Source organism: Musca vetustissima, unplaced genomic scaffold, assembly GCF_032173495.1.
Source record: "Musca vetustissima isolate MV318-11 ecotype Yass unplaced genomic scaffold, APGP_CSIRO_Mvet_v1 utg16925, whole genome shotgun sequence".
NCBI classification, from domain to species: domain Eukaryota; kingdom Metazoa; phylum Arthropoda; class Insecta; order Diptera; family Muscidae; genus Musca; species Musca vetustissima.
Window position 1 is genome coordinate 411213 of NW_026883972.1, and position 20138 is coordinate 431350.

At 32.2% G+C, this 20138-nt stretch overlaps 1 protein-coding gene across 3 annotated transcripts in view; it reads left to right on the forward strand.

The window, feature by feature from the left end:
* LOC133330986 (oocyte zinc finger protein XlCOF28-like) overlaps positions 1 to 20138 on the forward strand; it is a 151824-nt gene that overhangs the window by 116705 nt on the left and 14981 nt on the right. Inside the window, exons 3-4 of one of the 3 annotated variants that reach the window (XM_061539385.1) lie at positions 12570 to 12938; positions 13784 to 13903. In XM_061539385.1, the coding sequence (XP_061395369.1) occupies positions 12570 to 12938; positions 13784 to 13903 (489 nt within the window). The remainder of the gene's footprint in view (positions 1 to 12569; positions 12939 to 13783; positions 13904 to 20138) is intronic. The other 2 variants (XM_061539386.1, XM_061539387.1) reach the window with 2 other exon arrangements.

Below are 20138 nucleotides of genomic sequence, written 5' to 3' on the forward strand. Positions count from 1 at the left end.
CGTCTAGCATTGGCAACACGCACTGTTCTCGTCTATCTATCTACCTACCTTGTGCGTACGAAGAACAACTACTAACTCCGGCTGATGATGATGGTACTGAAAGGATTGCAAGGGAGGGAAGTGAGTTGAGGGGGCAATTGCTAAAGAATATGTGTCGATGTTAATGCTGTTGTTGGCCTTCATTTCTCGTTTTCTAATGGGGGATTTCCTAAAAAGTTTTGCTTCTTGTCTGCCTAAAAAATGAATATCTGTTACAACAGTGGTTGTAAATTGGGACAAGTAGTAGTGTAAATTGGGACAGACAATGCAAACTGTGATGGTGATGATGACGATGATGATATTGATGAGTAAATTATTTTGGCAGAGTGGAGTGACATAGAAATGATTAGAAGAATGTGGTATAGAAAGTGAAGTTGTGGCTTGATTAATAAATTGAGGTTATGTTATTTGTGGTCAATTTTTTTATATTTTGAATAATTTTTTCATTTCCGAAAAGTGTTTTAGAAGAACTTTTCCAGGAATGATATTCATTCACAAATATTTCATACAAATATTTAAATTTTTCTCGTATAGGGAAATACATATTGCGTACAAAGGAACTAATAATGAAAGGAAATTATATTAAAAAAATAGTATAAAAAATAAAATAAAAAATTTTAATAAAAAATAAAATAAAAATAAAATAAAAAAAAAATAAAAATAAAATAAAAATAAAATAAAAAAAAAATAAAAATAAAATAAAAAAAAAATAAAAATAAAATAAAAAAAATAAAAAAAATAAAAAAAAAATAAAATAAAAAAAAAATAAAATAAAAAAAAAATAAAATAAAAAAAAATAAAAATAAAATGAAAAAAAATAAAATAAAAATAAAATGAAAAAAAAAATAAAATAAAAATAAAAATAAAATGAAAAAAAAATAAAATAAAATAAAAATAAAAATAAAATGAAAAAAAAAAATAAAATAAAAATAAAATGAAAAAAAATAAAATAAAAATAAAATGAAAAAAAAAATAAAATAAAAATAAAAAATAAAAATAAAATAAAAATATAAGCAATAAAATAAAAGTATCAATAATAAACATAATACAAATAATCCCTAAAAATAAAATAAAAAAATAAAATAAAAAAAATAAAAATAAATAAATAAAAACTAAAAAATAAAAAAATAATTAATAAACATAAAAATAACAAAAATAATAAGAATGTAAAGAATAATAAAAAGAAAAAAAAACTACAATAAAAGAAATAAATTAAATTGTATCAACAAATATATAATTGTATAAAAAGATAAAATTATATTATATATTTTATTACATATTATATTTAAAAAAAAATATTACAAAAATAATAGAAATCTAAAGAAATAAAAATATTAAAATTTTACATAAATAAAAAAAAAAACTAAAATATAAATAAAATAAATATATTAGATTGGGGCAAAATAAGTGGTCGTCGAAAATGTCGATAAAATCGGAGAAATGATAGAAGTTGAGTCGCAACATCGCCCAAGAGCTAAAAATCGACCATAAAACCATTTACACAAAGCTGGATTCAAAAAGAAGCTCGATGTTTGAGTGCCACACCAATTAACAAAAAAGGTAGGATGGCCCGAATTTCCTTTTGGGTAGCCTTGGCCAAACGGAATGAGATAGACCCATTTCTTAAAAGGATGGTGACTGGAGATAATAAATGGATCCGAAACTTCGGGAGCTTGGTTGGGAAGTTTTAATGCATCCGCCATACAGTCCGGACTTGGAACTTGGAATTTCTTTAATGATAAAAAATGTATATCTAGGGAGGATTGTGAAAATCGACTTTTGCAAATGTAGAGCAGGACTTATTTGAGAGTGACATTATTACAACAAAACGGTGCATATTTAGTCCAAATCGGTTAGCATGTTTAATAAATATTAACCTAACCTAATATTAAACCAGTGAGCGGAGCAGTATAGTCGGACAGGGCCGATCTACACAACTTCCACGAAAATCTAACTTTGCGTTATTTACACAGTTTTGGGTCCACTTCATCCCAAAATTTTTATCTGATCATCGCCGAAAATAATAAACGTTGTCCTTGACCATTACTGGAACCTTCTGGAACATTTCAAAGCGATCAGCGCAATATTTCCGCCCTCTAGTGTGGTAATGGATTTCTAAATAATATCTGAATTCGTAAGCACCTGTAAATATTTAAGTGTAATTCCCTTATTCGAATACATACGATAATATAATTGGTATCAATTTAAAGGTCAACCACTCCTCTTGGATATACTATGAACTTCTGTAAATATTGACCGATCTTTACCAAAACATTACGTTTACAACATTGTTGTGTAGGGTATAAATAGAGACTATAGAAAATATAAAAATGTATAAATATAAAACATAAAAATTTAAAATATAAACCAGTGAGCGGAACAGTATAGTCAGACGAAGCCGGTATGATACCCTACACGGATCTATATTCCGAGCCTGGCAATATTTCCCGATATTTGCCCTCCTTTAGGCCGATTAGCTCCTCTTTCTTACCCTGAAATTTTCCGAATCTTGTTTTCCCCTGCCTTTGCATGCAAATTTTGAAATTATACATAGAAAGGTATTGGTGGTGGGTCAAAATATATTTTGATGTTCGCATTATAATTGTACTAGAAAAAAAAACAAACACAAATGCCTTTTCGGTCCCTTTCATCCCCTAAATAACATTCGATCCCCACCAAAATATAGCTGTCGTCCTTGACCATAACAGGAACTGAATGCAAAATTTCCCTCTAGTTTGGTAATGTTCCTCTTTCCCTCCTTTATTTCCCTCCTCTTGTATAATTTTGTGGTGTTTTGGACAGAATTGTAGCCTCTAGAGTTACCAGAAAATAGACAAAAATAATGTTTTTTTACCCATTTCATTCCGTAAATATTAACAGACAATTGGGGTCTCCTTTGGCCAGTACCGGACATACATGCAAAATTTCGTAACAATTGGACCAAATCTGTGGCCTGTATCGAAAAAACGAAAATGGTTTTGTCGCCATATCGTAGAAAAAATTTGGTAACAAAAAAAAAAAAAAAAAGTCTTTGCAAATTTTCAGAACTCTATCATAAATATTGCGATCTCTATCATGATCATACAGACCATAGAGACTTGTGATCTCCATGTAAAGTTGTGAAATTGTTCTGGGTCCTCTATTCAACCCCACTGTCTTCATCCGATTGCAATTGAAATTTTGAGATGTTTGTTGCTGATAAGATGTATTCGGATGTTATTATTATTGCTGTTGTTGTCAATAGTTTTGGTATATTGAAGCTGTTGTTGTTGTTATTATTCTTTACTTTCTTTGGGGTTGTCGTTAGGTGGTTAAGTCGATGTGGTTGTTATTATTGTTTTTAGTAGTTTACTTCCACATATGGGCCGTTATTGTTGTTGTTTCAACAGTAATAGTTGCTACTTCTTCCTGTTGTTGTTGCTATGTTAGTTTTCAACCACATACGACTTTGAATTTTCTATCCAATGAAACCATGAAAAAATTAGAAGAAAAAATCGAGACGACGATGACGAACCGCCGAGGTGCACCACCAGCTAAACCAGCCACGAAGTGCATCTTACACTCCGCCTTTTTACACAGCATTTTGTTTAGGTTTCGGCGAAAAGGAGTTACACGATGACTATGACAACGGCAACGATTGCCATGGCGATGACGACGGCAACGACGATGATGATGAAGAAAACGATGACAACGACTTGTGCACAAAACCCCACGAGAAGAAAAATCGCCAAGTCGTCGTTGCCATCGTCTTACTGCTTCGTCGTCATCGTCGTTGTCACCGACTTTCGCCACCATGTTGTTGGCCTCTCGTCAACGCCACATTGCCACATCGTGAAGATTAGTTATCCTTTTGAAGAAGCTGGCCAGAACAGGCAACACACAGACGTACACTCGCACACGGACATGGACATACACACACATACATACCTCCCCTTGCAATCTCCACTGAGTGAGTGATAAAAATCAATAGTTGGTCACTTTAAAGTGTGGCTGTTTTTGGCTGGCTGGCTGGCTCTTTGGTCTGCAAACGACTTGCGAGTTTGTATGTGTGTGTGTAAAAGAAATTCTTGGGGGTGTGGGTGGGGTGAGTGTTTGAACAGCAACCAAAAGACTTTGTTGGGTTCCTTTAAGATGTTGTTTGATGGGTGGTTGGGTGTACTTCGGGGTGCCCCACCACAACCAAAGGGTTAGATTGTTGTGCGTAGGGGAAGGGCTGCTGATGGTCTTCTTCTTCTTGTAGGGAAATTTTGCTCCAGCTGCCGCCTTTGTATATTTGTATTGAGTGGTGTTATTGGCTGAGTGGCTGCCACAGCCTCCCATCTCCCATCTGCCGCCCTCCCTTTTTGCCTGCATCTTTGAGTCGGTCGGTCCTTGTTGATGCTGGTGTGATAGACGACGGTTATTTATTAACCGCATTAGCGTCTTTTGGGTGAAACTTTTGCCAACAGCCCACGTAGAATTTTTGGTGAAAAATAATGTTGTTTGTGGCATTCGTCGGCATCGGCAACGCATCTCTCGACTATGAAGCCATATTCCTACTCAATATGCTACAGCTCAAAGCAGACCCCACTCTCCTCCTTCGTTCTCCTCCCTCCTTCACCCGCTATCTAAACAATCCACACTATAACATTTAGATTCGCATTCAAATTAAGGCGTGTCCTAAGGTAGTTCATTTCCAAATTAGAAAGACTACGACTTCGACGAAAATGACGGCGGCGGTGGCGACGGCAACGACGATGAAAATCATTTGGAAGTTTTTTCTGGTCGGGGGGTTTTTTGAACAATTGAGTGCAAAAACTAAACAGCAACGGAGGTGGCAAACTCCCATCTCTGGCATTAGGCAACAAAGCCGCCTTAGGTAAAGCAAAAAAACTTAGGAAAAAACTGAATACAAATTTTGGCTAGAAATGTTAAATTACTACAACCATTTCCATTTCCAATCGGGGATGACAATTGTATAAGAAAAACGCTTGTAAGAAGCGCTCTACCGCTCCCCTCCCCTGCTCCTCACCCCTTTCCCCTTTTGAAAATATAAATTTTGGGGGTACCCTTTGAAAGGCTTTTGCTTCATTCATTGTGGCTGCTTTGCCGCTGCCTGCCTAAATGGCAGCCTTTCTAAACTTGGCTGATTTCTAAAACTCATCACTTCCTTTTGAAAATTTTTGTAACATTTTCAAAAATATGTTGTTGTTTGGGGAAGGAGATGAGGTGAAGAAGAAGTTGTTGTGAGGAGCGTGGGGGGATATACACACATACTTGCCTTTGAAAACTCCACAAAGTCCGCAAAAGTGGTTGAAAAATTGTGTGTCTGTGCAGTCGTCGTTGCTTTGGTCCTTGTTTAGTTTTTCAAGTAGTTTTAGAAATTTGCCTTGCTTCCTTCCCTTTCATACTCCGACTCACTCCTCCTTGCTGCTTAAGGCATTTGAATGAAAACTATTCTTTTTTGTTGGCAGAATAATTATGCGTGCATGGCGGGTGAATTTTTGGCTGTTTAGTTCTCATCGCCAGCCAGCAATTCAAGATTTTATTTGTTTGCCATCCCGTCATCCACAAAGTTTTTCTACAAATCTACATATGCAAATGTCCCATACGGGGATGATCTCCGGCCTCAACCCATACCATAATGACAATTGATTATTTTTCTCTAAGGCGGACGGGGGCAGCCGTTGCCTCAACTTCTGCTCATAACATTTCTTTGTTTCATTTTTATTATTTTTTCTAATTTTTTTCTCTACATGCATATATGGTTACTGGCTTAGCAACCATTTTTTCCTAAGAAATCACGCATGAATCTCCATACCAAATCCCCTGTACTTTTTTTTTTAATTTCAATCCTTTCACATATGGTTGGGTTTGTAATTTTTTTTTTTTGGGTTTTCATTTCAAGGTGGTTGAAATTTTATAATTTCTTTTTGTTTTTGCTTTTTTTGGGTTGATTCTTTCTTTGGCAGAACCAAAAAAGCAACCCAAAAAGGAAACTAGTTTTACTCCTTTTTTATTTTTTGGTTGCCTTTCATCTTAGCCAAAAAATTAAAAAATAAGGGTTAACTAATTTTTGTCTACGTATCCGGTTTGGGAATATGTACATAAACTTTCAAAAAACAACACATCGAAATCCTCAAACATCACCTTGCCAAAAATACAAGCGTTTTTCAAAAAAAGAGTTGTTAGATTTTCTACGCTTTGTTTTTGTTTCGAAATAGAAATGCTCGACAAAAAATAACCAAAAACCAAACAAGTTTTTCTTGATTTTTTCCCTCATATGACGCGGATTTATTCACGTATGGGATGGCCGCGTGCCGTTTCACATTAACTTCTCACCCCTTTCTCACATATTTCACAGACATCCTCACACATGCCCGCTGCGGCCACTCGCCGCAGCCATCATCCTTTTTCATCATCACTTCAATTCACGGCGGTGTATGCCGCTGTCTGATATACAAATCAAAAATTCAACTGTCATTCTTTTTTTAACTTTTGAAGTTACAAAGTGCGTGGTTTTTTAAGTGCAAATTTTTTTAATTAAAATTAAAGAGAAAAGAAATATTCGAAAAAAAATTAATTTTAATAGAACTTTAGTTGTTGTTGTGAACTATTGAACGAACTGATCTTTGAAGTGAATCGATCAAAGTTACTATTTTGAAATATTTGTGGAATTTTTTTTTGTGGTTTCTTATAAAAGTTGTTAGCTGTTGATTAAGGATATATTTTTTTATTACGAAAAAAGGTAATTTTTCTTAAAATAATTAAATTTGTCTAAAAATTTATATTTAAAATTGAGTTTTGAAAAAAATAATAGATCAACACATTATATTCCCATAGCCATAATGTACAGTCACTCCTAATTCAATAATATAGAATATGTTCCGATCTGGACTTCATTGTTCAAAATTGTTCAAATTCAAATTTCGAATCAGATATGGAACAGTCGAAGCTGGAGTGTCTAAACACCACGCAAATATAACAATCCAATTATCCAGATTGGGATCTTACCTTCTGATGATACCTTGACTTATTCTACTACACTGTACACCTGCAAATTCACTTGGCATTTCTTTCGAACTTCGTGTCGTTTTCCAAAGAAAGTTCTGGACAACATACGAACATTCAAGATGATACCTTGACTTATTCTACTACCTTGTACTCCTGCAAATTCACTTGGCATTTCTTTCGAACTTCGTGTCGTTTTGCAAAGAAAGCTGTGGACAACATACGAAAATTCAAGACTCAGAATCAAAGCTGCGGAATCGAATTTGGCCTAGGGATACGTAGTCGATCGCAAAAGTTGACTTTAAGACTTTTCGATTTTTGTCTCTGACTAAAAACTCGATTTTGCGATCTTTCGATTTTGTCAAACCTGTTCAAAATTGCTTTTTTCGACTTTTACCGACGAATGAAAAATCGGCTAAACATTTTATATTGTATATGAATTGTGTCAACAGACGAAAAAAAGTTATAAAATGTGTAAATTTTTGATAATTTCGGTTTCATGATAATAAACCAAAATGAAGAAAATCGAAAGTCGATCTTGAAAATTCGACTTTATGATTTCCTCAAATTTACTTATCCTTAGTCGATTTACTTATCCCTAGTCGATGTACTTATCCCTAGTCGATTTACTTACCCCTAGGCGTTGACGCTTTGTATTGACTGGTGTTATGGTATTTTAACATATGCTCCTCTTTCTCTTAATAGTTCCCAAGAACTATTTAGTTTAGGTAATAATACAAAAAAAAAAAAAATATCAACTTCAAAAAAAAAAAAAAAAAAAAATTAAATAATTAAAACGAAGGACCGGTTTCAAAATTTTTTTTATTTAATATGAACCTATAAGTTCTCAAGAATGTCTCATTAAAATTTCAAGTGAAGATCTCAACAGCTTTTGCAAATATAGCATGTTGCGACGGTAAAAGTGCACCTCAAACCTAAAACGCATTTTTCTCGAAACAGTGTTTTTGCGAATGTTGGGCACGGTGTTGGTTTGTGGTTAAAAAATAAGGGATAGAGTCTATATGCTATACTCCAATTATTTAATAATTTAAATTATAGGCATATGCCTACAATCGATCAATTTATAAGGTCGAAGAACATTAGGGAAATCAATCTCAATCAATCGTCTTTTTAGAAGTATACCAAAAATTGCAATACCACTTCTACATAACAACCATTATTTCAGTGAATTTCTATTACTTTATTTTATTGTTTTATCTTGTTCGGTACTCTGAAACTTAATTTTATTATTCATTTATTAATAAAATATGTATGTTTTAAAATTAAATTTATGATGTTGAAGAACAAATCTTGCTTTGTCTGGGTTAATAGCAATTTATACGATTGAATTGTTTTTGCCTTATTTGAGGCACTTCCTCCAGCTTCAGTCCATGGTTTGGATTGTTTTTTTTTTTGTCTCTGGAGTGTAGTGGTGGATCCATGTCTCATCAACAGTCATGAAACGATGCTTAAAATCCATTTTATTTCGCTTAAAAAGATCTAAACAAGATTATGTGTTTTTGATCGACTGTTAACAAATGCGGTACCCATCTAGCAGAAAGTTTTTCATCTTTAGTTCTTCATGAAAAATTAAATGGACTCGATCATTTGAGATGCCCAGATTATTAGCAATTTCACGCACGTTTATTCGTCGATCATTTAATACCATATCATGCACTTGGCTACAATTTCTGTTGCTGTTGGTTGTTTGGACGTTTATCTTCAATGCTTGTACCTACCACCACGTTTAAATTCAGCAACCCAATTTTTTACTGTTTCATATGAAGGAGCACTTTAACATAACACATTCACGTTATCATTATGAATTTCTTGTCCCGATATTTTTTTTATGTAAATATTTAATGACAATACGCATTTATAATTTTTCCATTGTAAACAATTGCGGATGCGTCTTTTTTGAACACCTGTTTCTATATGAAGGAGTTGTCAGAAATGTGTCCTTAACCGATATGGAAGTTTCCAAAACACTTAACTTTTTCTGTTTATATCGCGCTTTTTGTGCTAGGCAAAAAAGTTTTCGAACTGCTCTCGTAACTTCTTGAGCATGTATTGTAAATTGTAATTTTGCCGTCGGTAAAATTATTTGTTTGGAATTCAAATTTAATATAAAGCCAACAACATAAGTGAATCTTTTTTTTTGAACTATGTAACAACCGAGAACTATCGATACCTTTTAATTGTTATACCACATATTTTCCGACGATTATCGACGATTTCCGACAATTTGATCATAAAAAGAATTTCTTATAGTTCATTCTGTATAAAAATATCATGTTTGGAGTTTGCAATACATAAAAACATTATTGAGAAAAATTATTTTGCTGTAATATTTATATTTTGAAAATTTAAAAACGTCGTTAAGTTCCAGCGTGAGTTGAACATTCAAAATTCCTTTATATGGGGACCATACAACAACGCGGACCAATATTGACAATTTGTTTGTAGTGTGATTTTAAACCCAATATCAATATAAAGTCAATTCGGTTGAAAAACGTGCCCAAAATTCCAATAATGGGGGCTAGAAAATATGGGGGCTTCTCCAAAACTTGAGGTAATCATATATCATAAAATATAATCATTGATCGTATTTGGTAGGAAGAATTTCTACCCAATCAGTAGCAATTTCTGTGCAAATATTAAACCGACCGTACATTTTATTCTTTATGAGGTCTCCTCTGAATATTTTGAGGTGTTGAAAAATATTTTGAACATATTGGAGGATATAAAAATAAAGTCAGAAATGCTACCACCAGGCATAACTCAAGAAACGTGCAGCAAATGAGCGATATGATAATGGATTGAAACATTTTTAAGAGAAATTTATTTTTTAACATTATTTTTGATTACAGTCCATGAAGAAAGCAATTGCCAATTAAAAATGCAATAAATGAGATTTTTTTACATGTTTATATAATTTATTTTGTTGGAATTTTGGAAGTCACTGGTTCCGAAATATTTTTCTGTAATGTATCTGTAGATTTATACTAGTACTTTGCATTTTGTCTTTTAGGGCGCAATTTTACAAGCAATCAGTGTACAAGATTTACAATTAATTTATGCTTAAAAATTAATGGGATATATACAATTTATATTCTTTAAGATGAATCTTTTCTTCTATTTTGGTAACACAACAGCCAATTAGATCTTTTATATAATATGCTTTGTGTTAACTGTTTTCGGAAAATATTGAGATCTGACAAAAACTCGTTATTTTCCGCATTTGGAAGTTTCGTAGGATTGTGTTAGTAATATCAGCCTTTTTTTCGATTCACATTTTTATTTTTCAAGTTTGTTCCGAAATAGCTAAAATTTGACAAAAACAATGTTGCATGGACATCGCTTAGGAGCTGCTAAACATTGTCAACAACTATTCAGATTACCTGAAAAAAGTCATAACGAACAAATCATGGCCATGACATTGAAACCAAACCCTAATAATCCGATCATGAATTTTCCATTATCATAACGCACCAACGTCGAAGATTGTGCGTGAGTTTTTGGCCAAAATTCAAATTCATGACACAAACCCAGTATCCAAGTCCACTGGATACTAGAAGAAGAACCTACGTACCCACCATTATGCGACGCGTATCGCCGTTGGTTAAGCGGCTCATCAGGCATATTGGGCTATGTGGCTTTACAAAGATCGTACGTTGATAACTTGTATTTATTCCGCCCTGATGCGAAACTTGCATATGCGAATTAAATTCAAAATTTGTCAAAGTTCGACTTAGATTATCAAGCTCGACTCAAAAAGTATAATTAATCTCACTATATTATACAATTTTTGTCTAATACGTTAACCCTCAGTCGACTCATTAAAGGAGTCTTTGATTGAAAATCCATTTAAAACGGGATTATAGAAGGTCAGAATATTCTACTAAAATGTTTTTTACTATAAGTCCCAAAATAGACTAAAGCTTGAAAATCAGCCTAAGTGTCAAAAATCTTAAAAATGTGAAAACTTATTTTAGGTTTAAAACTGATCTTATTCCGAGTTTGTGCCAATTTTCCCCATTAGATGTCGTTTTAGAAGGATGGTATAAAGGATAGAAATATTCTCCATCAAATTTTAGTATAAGTCACTAAACAAGAGAAATTGGTATATACAATATATATGCCGAATATATATAAAAAGAAGAAAAAACAATGAAAAAAATATTAGCATTTTTTTCATAGAAATTTCCCAGTACTTTGTTCAACATATTGTATGAAAGTAACATTTGACAAGGCCGCATATAACGATATACACCCAATTTTTTGTATTTTGAAGATTTTACGCATTATTTTTGGTGTGTTGAAAAAACCTAGCCTCATAGAGTGTCCGTAGTTTGGTATTTTGTTTTCCCTGCCTGTGTTAATTACCACATGATAACGGAGGGTGTATAAAGTTCGGATCAGTCTAATTTGACGCCCATTTTAAGACAATTTTGTTATGATTAAGGCATTAACGAGGGTGTCTATAACTAAAACTTAAGTTTAAGAGAAAAAAAGAAATCAAAAAACTTTAAAAAAGTCCACTTTAAATAAAATGCTCTCAGAATTGTCTTAAGGATATAATACCTAAGATTTACATTCCAAATGAATGATTTTAACTTTATACTACGACGATACGATGCGATACTCACTTACTGGTTGGCCATGTTCAAGATACCCATTTTTATTTTTTATTTTTTATTTTTTAATTTTACTTGGTGCTTTGACATGAGTTGTGTTCTTGTTATTTATTTTTTTGTTTTTCTTTTTTTTATTATTATTTTTTTTTTTAATTTTTTTTTATTTGTTGTGCTTTTGTCGATTTTTTTATCCAACTTGTCTTCTCCAAAAGAGCTAGCATTGGCAGGGTGGTGGTGGTGGTGGAGTGAGTCAGGTGAGGTTGTGAGTGAATAGTGCGGATAATAGAGGGGGGCTACTATGGGTTTGTTGAGATGGGTTTGGGAGTTGGACAGGGGGGGGTTCCTATGGTATGGCAGGGACTCGGAGATGTAAAGATAACCAAACAAAACTTACAACAAGAGTTCGTTATGCGCCTTGGTTGTTGTTGTAGATTTTTTATATTATTATTTTTTTGTTTTTGTTTTTTTTTTCTTTCTGTGTTCCTCTGTTTCTCATTTTTCTTGCTGTCAGTGGTGGTGGTGATGGCAGTGTGGTTGTTGTTACTGCCATAGCCAAGCTCCAGCAGTTGACCGACCAACCGACCATGTATGTTGGGTCTTAATATGTGTTTATTTTTTTGTTCTGTTCTGTTCTTTTTTTTTTATTTTTGCTTTTTTTCATTTTTGCGCTTTTTTCTCATTTAGCTTGCCATGTATTTTTTTCATGCTTTGCCGTTGGTTCCCTTAGTAGCCTTAAAGCCGCATAGGGCTAAAGTAGTATATATTTCTGAGGAGCTTAACACAGAGCAAAGAAAAATATAAAACTGATTTTTTTAGATTTTAATATAGAGAAAAAATCATTTTGTAATTATGACAGTTTTCTTGTGATGAAAAAATTGTTTAAAATTTTTAATTTGTTTGCAGTTGTTTCAAGTTCCCGGCTATAATATACCCACCTGTGTGAAGTGTTCGGAACATTTGACAAATAGCGGTAATGGTTTTTATCAATCTGTAGCTGCCTCCGCTGCATCCGGACAACCGGCTTTGTCTGCAACAGCCGCTGCCGCCGCCGTCGCCGCTGTGGTTAACAGTACCACCAACTCCTCGAACGCATTGAATCAACAGCAAATGCCTCAGCAATTACAACAGCAACAGCAGAATCAACAACAAACGCAACAGCAACAACAACAACAGCAGACCCAGCAGCAGCAACAACAACAGCAACAACACCAGCAACTGCAAAATTCCACAAATTCAACAAATAGTCTACAGTCGCAGGACGATTCAGAAGATGTAAGTGTTTGATGTTCGTTGTTTCTTCACCCACTTTTTTACGTTTTGTTTTTCTTGTTGTTGGAGTTATTGGTGAGCTGTTGGCGAGACTCTAAAAAATGAAATTGGAACTTGCCACAAAACCTTAACCTAACCACCAACACCTTCAAAATTCCACATCCTTTTTCGAATCCTATCCTCTAAATTCCCCCATATCCCTGTACTCTTCCCACGCCAATGCTCCAAACAACAAGTGTGTGTCTCTAAACTCCCCCCAAACTCATTTGAAAAAGAAACATACCGAACCCCCCAAAATTGTGAATCTCCACGAACTATCACATAGACGACGTAGAAGAAGAAGATGATGATGAAGATTGTGTTATAATATGTTGTAATATTTTTTATCTAAACGAGTGAATTTCTTTTTTGTCTTCTCTTCTCTTTTTTCTCTCTCTTTTGAAATGATTTTCTGTTTTGTTTTTGTTTTGCTTTTCTTATACTCTACACATGCTGCTTTATTTCCTAACGGATATTTCTATTATATCCTTTGGACATTCAACTATTTATTACCACCCTCCCCGCCAATACACACCACCACCCCCCTCATTCCCAATTGTTCCTGCACAACAACACAAAAACTATTTTGATTTTGTTCTAATCATTGCAAAAAAAAACGAAAACGATAAAAAATCGGCTCCATCAAACCCGACACGACGATGACTACGGCAACGAATTGCATTCTCTCAATTAAAAAACTACTCTCTTTTTTATTCAATTTTTTTTTAAATTCGACTCTCTAACAATGGAACATTACAAATTGGCTCTCTCGCCGCGTTGTTTTGCAACTACGAAATTTGGTGCTGCAGCAGACAGTTCAGCAACAGCAACAGCAACCAACGCGCCGTCCACGTAACGGTGTTAAAAATAAATTACAACAAATCACCATGTCCTCCTATGAATTGGAGAAGACCATACAACATTTAGATGTACCTATTATTTGTTTTTGTATAAAACTATTGTAGAAACATTATATTGCTTTCAAAAAATCCCAAAAAAATGTAAGCTTAAGCTTTTCGTCGTCGCACAACAAAGGTGCAAGAGAGAACGGTTTTTAAAAAATTTATTCAAATTCGGTAAAAACGTGTGCGTAAAATAATCACTTTTTTTCAAAAATAACGGTAGAAAAAAACAGAAAAACCTTCAAATCGGCCAGTAACGCTTGGAATAAAATATAGTCCCCCTAGCTGTTTAAAGAAACAGGTGCATAATTTATATCAATACCTTAATGAATTACAAAGCAAAAAAATTCATTATCCCTCTCGAAATCCAATGAAAAAATCCTTATTTCACACTGTATAACAGTTATTACATGCATTCAAACGTATGTGTAATAAATTATTTGTGTTAAAAGTGGCATATTCAACGAAATTACCTCAATTTGAAGTGTATAACAGTTTGTATAACAGTTTCAAATTTAACGAACATTGTATATTTTCGTATTTTTCGGTGAAATACGTAATTTTAAATAATTTATAGCACTTTTGAAGTGTATAACAGTTTGTATAACAGTTACGAATTTAAAGAAAATAACATATTTTCGCATGTCTAGATGAGATACGTCATTTTCAGTAATTTACAACACTTTTGAAGTGTATAACAGTTTGTATAACAGTTACGAATTTCCGAAAATGAAGCGTATTTAAGCATTTATATGTGAAATATGAACTTTCAAATAATTAGAATCACTTTTTGACTGTATAACAGTTTGGATAATTTACAAAAGTACATAATTGTTAGTCAAAATGATAAAAATTAATCGATTTATAAAAGAAAATATGTATCCTTGTTTTTATACGATTGGGGTCATTTACATTAATTTTTTTACTTTATCGAATCTTAGTAATGTCTTCTGGGTAATATGGACCCAGTATATGATATTATGCATTAGACATTGCGGTTTATATTGGATGGATGCATATCTCTGAAACTAATGTTCTCTAGGTTTACATCGAATCTGGAAAATGTAGCCTCTGGAGCGAGACCCAGAATTTTAAATTTCGCAATCAAAGCGCCTGTACAAAATCGAGTTTTATAGTCTGGATAACTATATGGGTCCATGTTTTGACATAATGCTTGCAAGCATTAATGCTTGCAAGCTAAGTGTCAGTAATTTCACATATCGCGTTCTCTGATGATAAAATTCCTCCTGACAAAAAATTTGAAGGCCCCATATAACTGTTCAAACCTAAATTAGTGGCCGGTGTGCATCCATTTTAGGAATGTTAATGCTCGATAGCTAGCCTAATCGAGTTCTCAGAGGAAAAGAGACCTCCTGATAGAAAATTTGCGTTAAAGGGCCATAGTTTGGTGCCGGTGAGCTTTTTGTATTTTGAATATTTAAAATTGAAACCAGTGCCTATATAACGGTTCCCACCTATTTTATTTATTTATTTTGATGGATTTTCCAACAGTATTGGCTATAATTAGGCAATGCAGGTTCTTAAAGGGCTCACTTCTTAGGTATTTTAATGCTCCTAGACATTTTCCAAATAAATTAGCTTGAGTTTGGAATGTTTGGTTTTCAGAGGGTGTATTTAGGGGTTTTGAAGGTTTCAGTCGAATTTTTCAACCGAATTGGCTGCAATTATGTATTTCTTCTCCTAGACAAATTTCCCCACAGAAGCTTATCAAATCGAGTTTCAATGGGGAAATGAACCTCCCTCCAATGTAGGCCTATTGTTTGACGTAGTCTCTGTTATATGGTTCCGCCCCGTTTTAGGTACTTTAAATAGTGAGGATGCGTTTTCTGAACCGAAGTGGCTGGAATTTGACATTTAGGTGTCTCGGAAGGCATTTAAAAGGTACTAGGGACATTTTTCAACCTAATGGACCCAATTTTAATAAATCTCCATTCATCACGCATCGATTTTTAGTATTTTGAAATTTTCACCCTAAATTTCAAAACGAATTGTCAATTTAGATTCATGTGTTATTATAGATCGGGGAACAAGACATGTTTAGGTCCCAGTCGGAAATTGAAATTTTGATTACCAAAATGTAATTAATACAATAGAAAAGATCATTCTTCCTTAAATATTGGCTTCCAAAATTCAAATGCTATGCTGCAAAATCATCGCCGGTCACTTCCCGGTTACGCGACAGTATCACATTTTTAAAACAATAGTTTTTGTGCGTGATATAAACATCGACTCCGCGACAGAATCTAATTTAAATAGAATAGTATAGACATCTTCGATACAATAATATAATTTTTTGCAATTAGCACTTCGGACGGAGGTTTTTCAGTGTCCTTTTTAGTAATGATTATGTTCAGAACCCCTACCAAGTGGACAGATTATGGAATTAAACTTCAAGCAGAGAATCGAAGGTTCAATACTGAAATTTCGTGGAATTATCTGTTCACTAAATTATTCTCAAATTATACTCAGATCCTTTTAGCTGAAAATCCCATTAAATGATTATCGTGTATAGAATTTGTATTTTTATGAATATTTTAGAATTTTTAACATACGGTCTCTCAACAATGACCCTGAAACTTCTCTTAACAGCTTGTAAAATGATCCTAATCGTTATAAATTCAACAATATAAATATTAAATATTTCAATAACAATTTTAAATTATTAAAATTTAATTAAAAACATTAGTTGATTTCTAATTATTTAAAACAAATTCAAAGTTTCTCCATAATATTTCAGCTATTACAAGGTTTTCAGCAAATGAAACATGTTTTCTTTCTCCAAAGAACATTTCGTATATACTTAATATGTATTTCTAACAATTGGTGATGGGTTTCTAACAAATATTACTAACAATTGCCACAATAATAACATTTAACATATTTGTTATTAATTATTTATTAATAATAATAATTTAATAACCAGTGTTGGCTGGTCCACTAAAAAAATCGGAAAGCTTTGGTTTTCCCTATATATTTATAACAGTTAAAAAAATTAAATTGTTTTAGACAAGCTGAGCTGAATCCCCCTACCAGTGTTGGCTGGTTTGAAGTGTAAGAAACGAAAAAAATAAAATAAAATCCAAAGTGTTGGCTTTGGTATGAAATAAAACTTATTAAATAAATAGAAATCCAAAGTGTTGGCTTTGGTATAACAGTTAAACCAGTGTTGGCTGCTGTGTATTTTAAACGCATTAAAAAATAATTGATTTTAAATTAAGTAATGTATAACAGTTTGTTAATGAAATCGCACAATAATTGAATTGAAAAACATTGGTTTATATTGAATACGATAGAAAAAATCTACAATGTAACTTGAAAATATGTTTAGGAGATATTAATGTTTAATTTTTTTATTAATATATTTGTTTCATATTTTTGTATTTACATTGAAGTCTTGTTCTTAGTTTGTAAATTTATTAATAATTTATATTTATTTGATTATGTGTAAGTTTAAACTGGGCAATTTTATTTTAGAAACTAATTGTAGAAATTAAATTTATAATTTTATTTACATTTACTGGCATATAAATGATTTAAGAAATTTTAATTTGCAAACAGTTTCCAACGAGGATATTTATATTTTTTAATATTATGTAATATTAATTTTTTAAAATTATTTATTCTTAATTTATTATATGTTTTTTTTTTTTAATTTTTTATAATATATATTAATGAGGGTAGGGTATATACCCTCATTAGATCGAAATATTGGTTGTAGACCCCAAGTTTCTTTGGACCAAATCTGTTTCAGACAACTTTGAGTCGATTTACAAATGCCCGTCTGTTATTCTATCTAGCTAAAGGGCAGTTACTAATTTCTTCCAAACATAAATCGAGTTCGAAGATATTACTTTCTGGTACTTTCTTCACAAAATGACCAAAATATTGTTAAACAATACTTTATAATATAATGTTAAGGAAACCCGGTCTACCCATTCTGGTATCTCCCCAACATAGGTTGAAAATTTTGGAAATTTGTAAATGTCATATAAAGTTAACAATCCAATTTTAAATTTTTAAATTTCTTTAATTTATTTTAATATATTTTTTTAACTTTTTTAAATGTAAATTTCAAGTGGATTTTGTTTATATTTTCATCTATTTTGTGTTTTCTGTCTGCACCATTTTTAAACACTTTGCCTGAATTTTTTAACGATTGATTTAAAATTGACAACAACTAAGTGAACGTTACAGGAAGTTTAGTTTATATAATAATTGAGACGTTATTTGTGCCATATTTTGTCTTGAATACATTTAAAGGTTTAATAATGCTGGAATTCATTGGATACATTTAACTGTCATACTAATCTATAACAGTTAAATATGAAATTAAAAAAAAAATAATAAATTTAAAAGTTTTATGTTCGATTCGATTCAGAACCCTTTTAAAACGTTTTCATAATTGATTTTCGACGATATATAGAATCCATATATCTACATATTAAAAATGGTGCAAACATTCCTTTTTTCCTTTCTTTATAATTTTATAGGGACGCTCTTTTCAATTGAGAAACTGTTGGGTTTCTCTAGCAAACAAATCTCATTGGAGATTTATAAGAAATTCGTAAGAAAACAAAAATCAACGACTTAAGCTTGCATTTTCTGATTGTACAAAAAATAATATATAAAAATAATTAAAATTTTTATATAGAATGATAATCTATTTTCAAATGTTGATTTTAAATAGTGTTCGCAAATGATGATTTAAATGAAATCTCGAAATGTGTACAGAAAAAAGAAAAAAAAAAATAGACGATAAACACTATTTACAAAATCCATTTGAAATCAGAATCAGAAAAACAACAAAAATATTTCTATCGAATGTTTCTTTTCTTTTTCTTTAATTTTAAAACAAACCTTTTTTGCACAAAATTTTTTCCCATAGGTGGACTTAGTATCTTGTCCTTTATGTAATAAAACATTTTCAGGGAACTCATCCTTGATCTCACATATACGTAATCATGCAGCTGAAGTGCTAATATTTACAGTAATATGTGCTACTTTTATTTCATATTTTTATAATATTATTATATAAATACTAACCTCAATCATTCAAGAAAAAAAAAAAAAATGAAATACAACAAACACAACACACAATTATACACAAGTACTAACTTAAATAATTTAGTTTGTAAGAACGAAAAAAAGAGTATTGCGAAATTTTTATATAGTCCCAAAAATGAGACCACCAGACTTTGTGTTTGGTTCAAATTTCGTGTCCGAAGAGATGTGTGGAGTGATATTTGACATTCGGTTTTAATATGTATTAATAATGTATGTATATATTTATTCTAACCTATAATGATGGATGGAAGTTGTTTTGAATCAACCAAATACTTGAAGTGTTGGCTTCAAGCTATTTGTTTTAAAAATTACATTTTTTTTATTAAAGAAATTGAAATTTTCTTTACAACAAAATTTCTGCCGACGGAAAATTGATGAAATTTACCGACGGCTTCTGTTCAATTTTTTTATGGAAGTCTAGGACCTAAGACGATAGTATTGAATGCATTTTTATGGGGGTCATTAAGTCTTCAAGTTTCAGTGACCTATACTAACTGCTGAGGCCAATAGGTCTTGGTTTTATATATTTATATAGAACAATAGGTGTGATTTTTTATACAGGTGATTGAATCCAAAAGACGTGTGTTTGTATAGAATTGAGGGAAAAAGGTTGGGGCTTTAAGTCTTTTATAGAGGCCACTAAGATCAATAGGTCTGGATTTTTGTAGAGTTCACTACGGCCAATAGGTGTGCATTTTTTGGAGAATTTTTATGCAGGTCATTGAGGCAAAGAGGCGAAGATTTTTAAAGAATTTTATACAGGTCATTGAGGCTAAGATGCGTAGATTTTTTTAAAGAATTTTCTACAGGCCTTTGAGGCAAAAAGGCGTGGATTTTTAAAGAATTTTAATATAGGTCAATGAGACTAAGATGCGTTTATTTTTTTCAAGAATTTTTATACAGGTCATTGAGGCAAAGAGGCGTTGATTTTTAAAGAATTTTTATACAGGTCATTGAGGCAAAGAGACTTGGATTTTTAAGGAATTTTTATAGACTTCATTGAGGCAAAGAGGCGTGGATTTTTTTAAAGATTTTTATAGACTTCATTGAGGCAAAGAGGCTTTGATTTTTTTTAAAGAATTTTTATACAGGTCATTGAGGCAAAGAGGCGTGGATTTTTTAAAGAATTTTTATACAGGTCATTGAGGCTAAGATGCGTAGATTTTTTAAACAATTT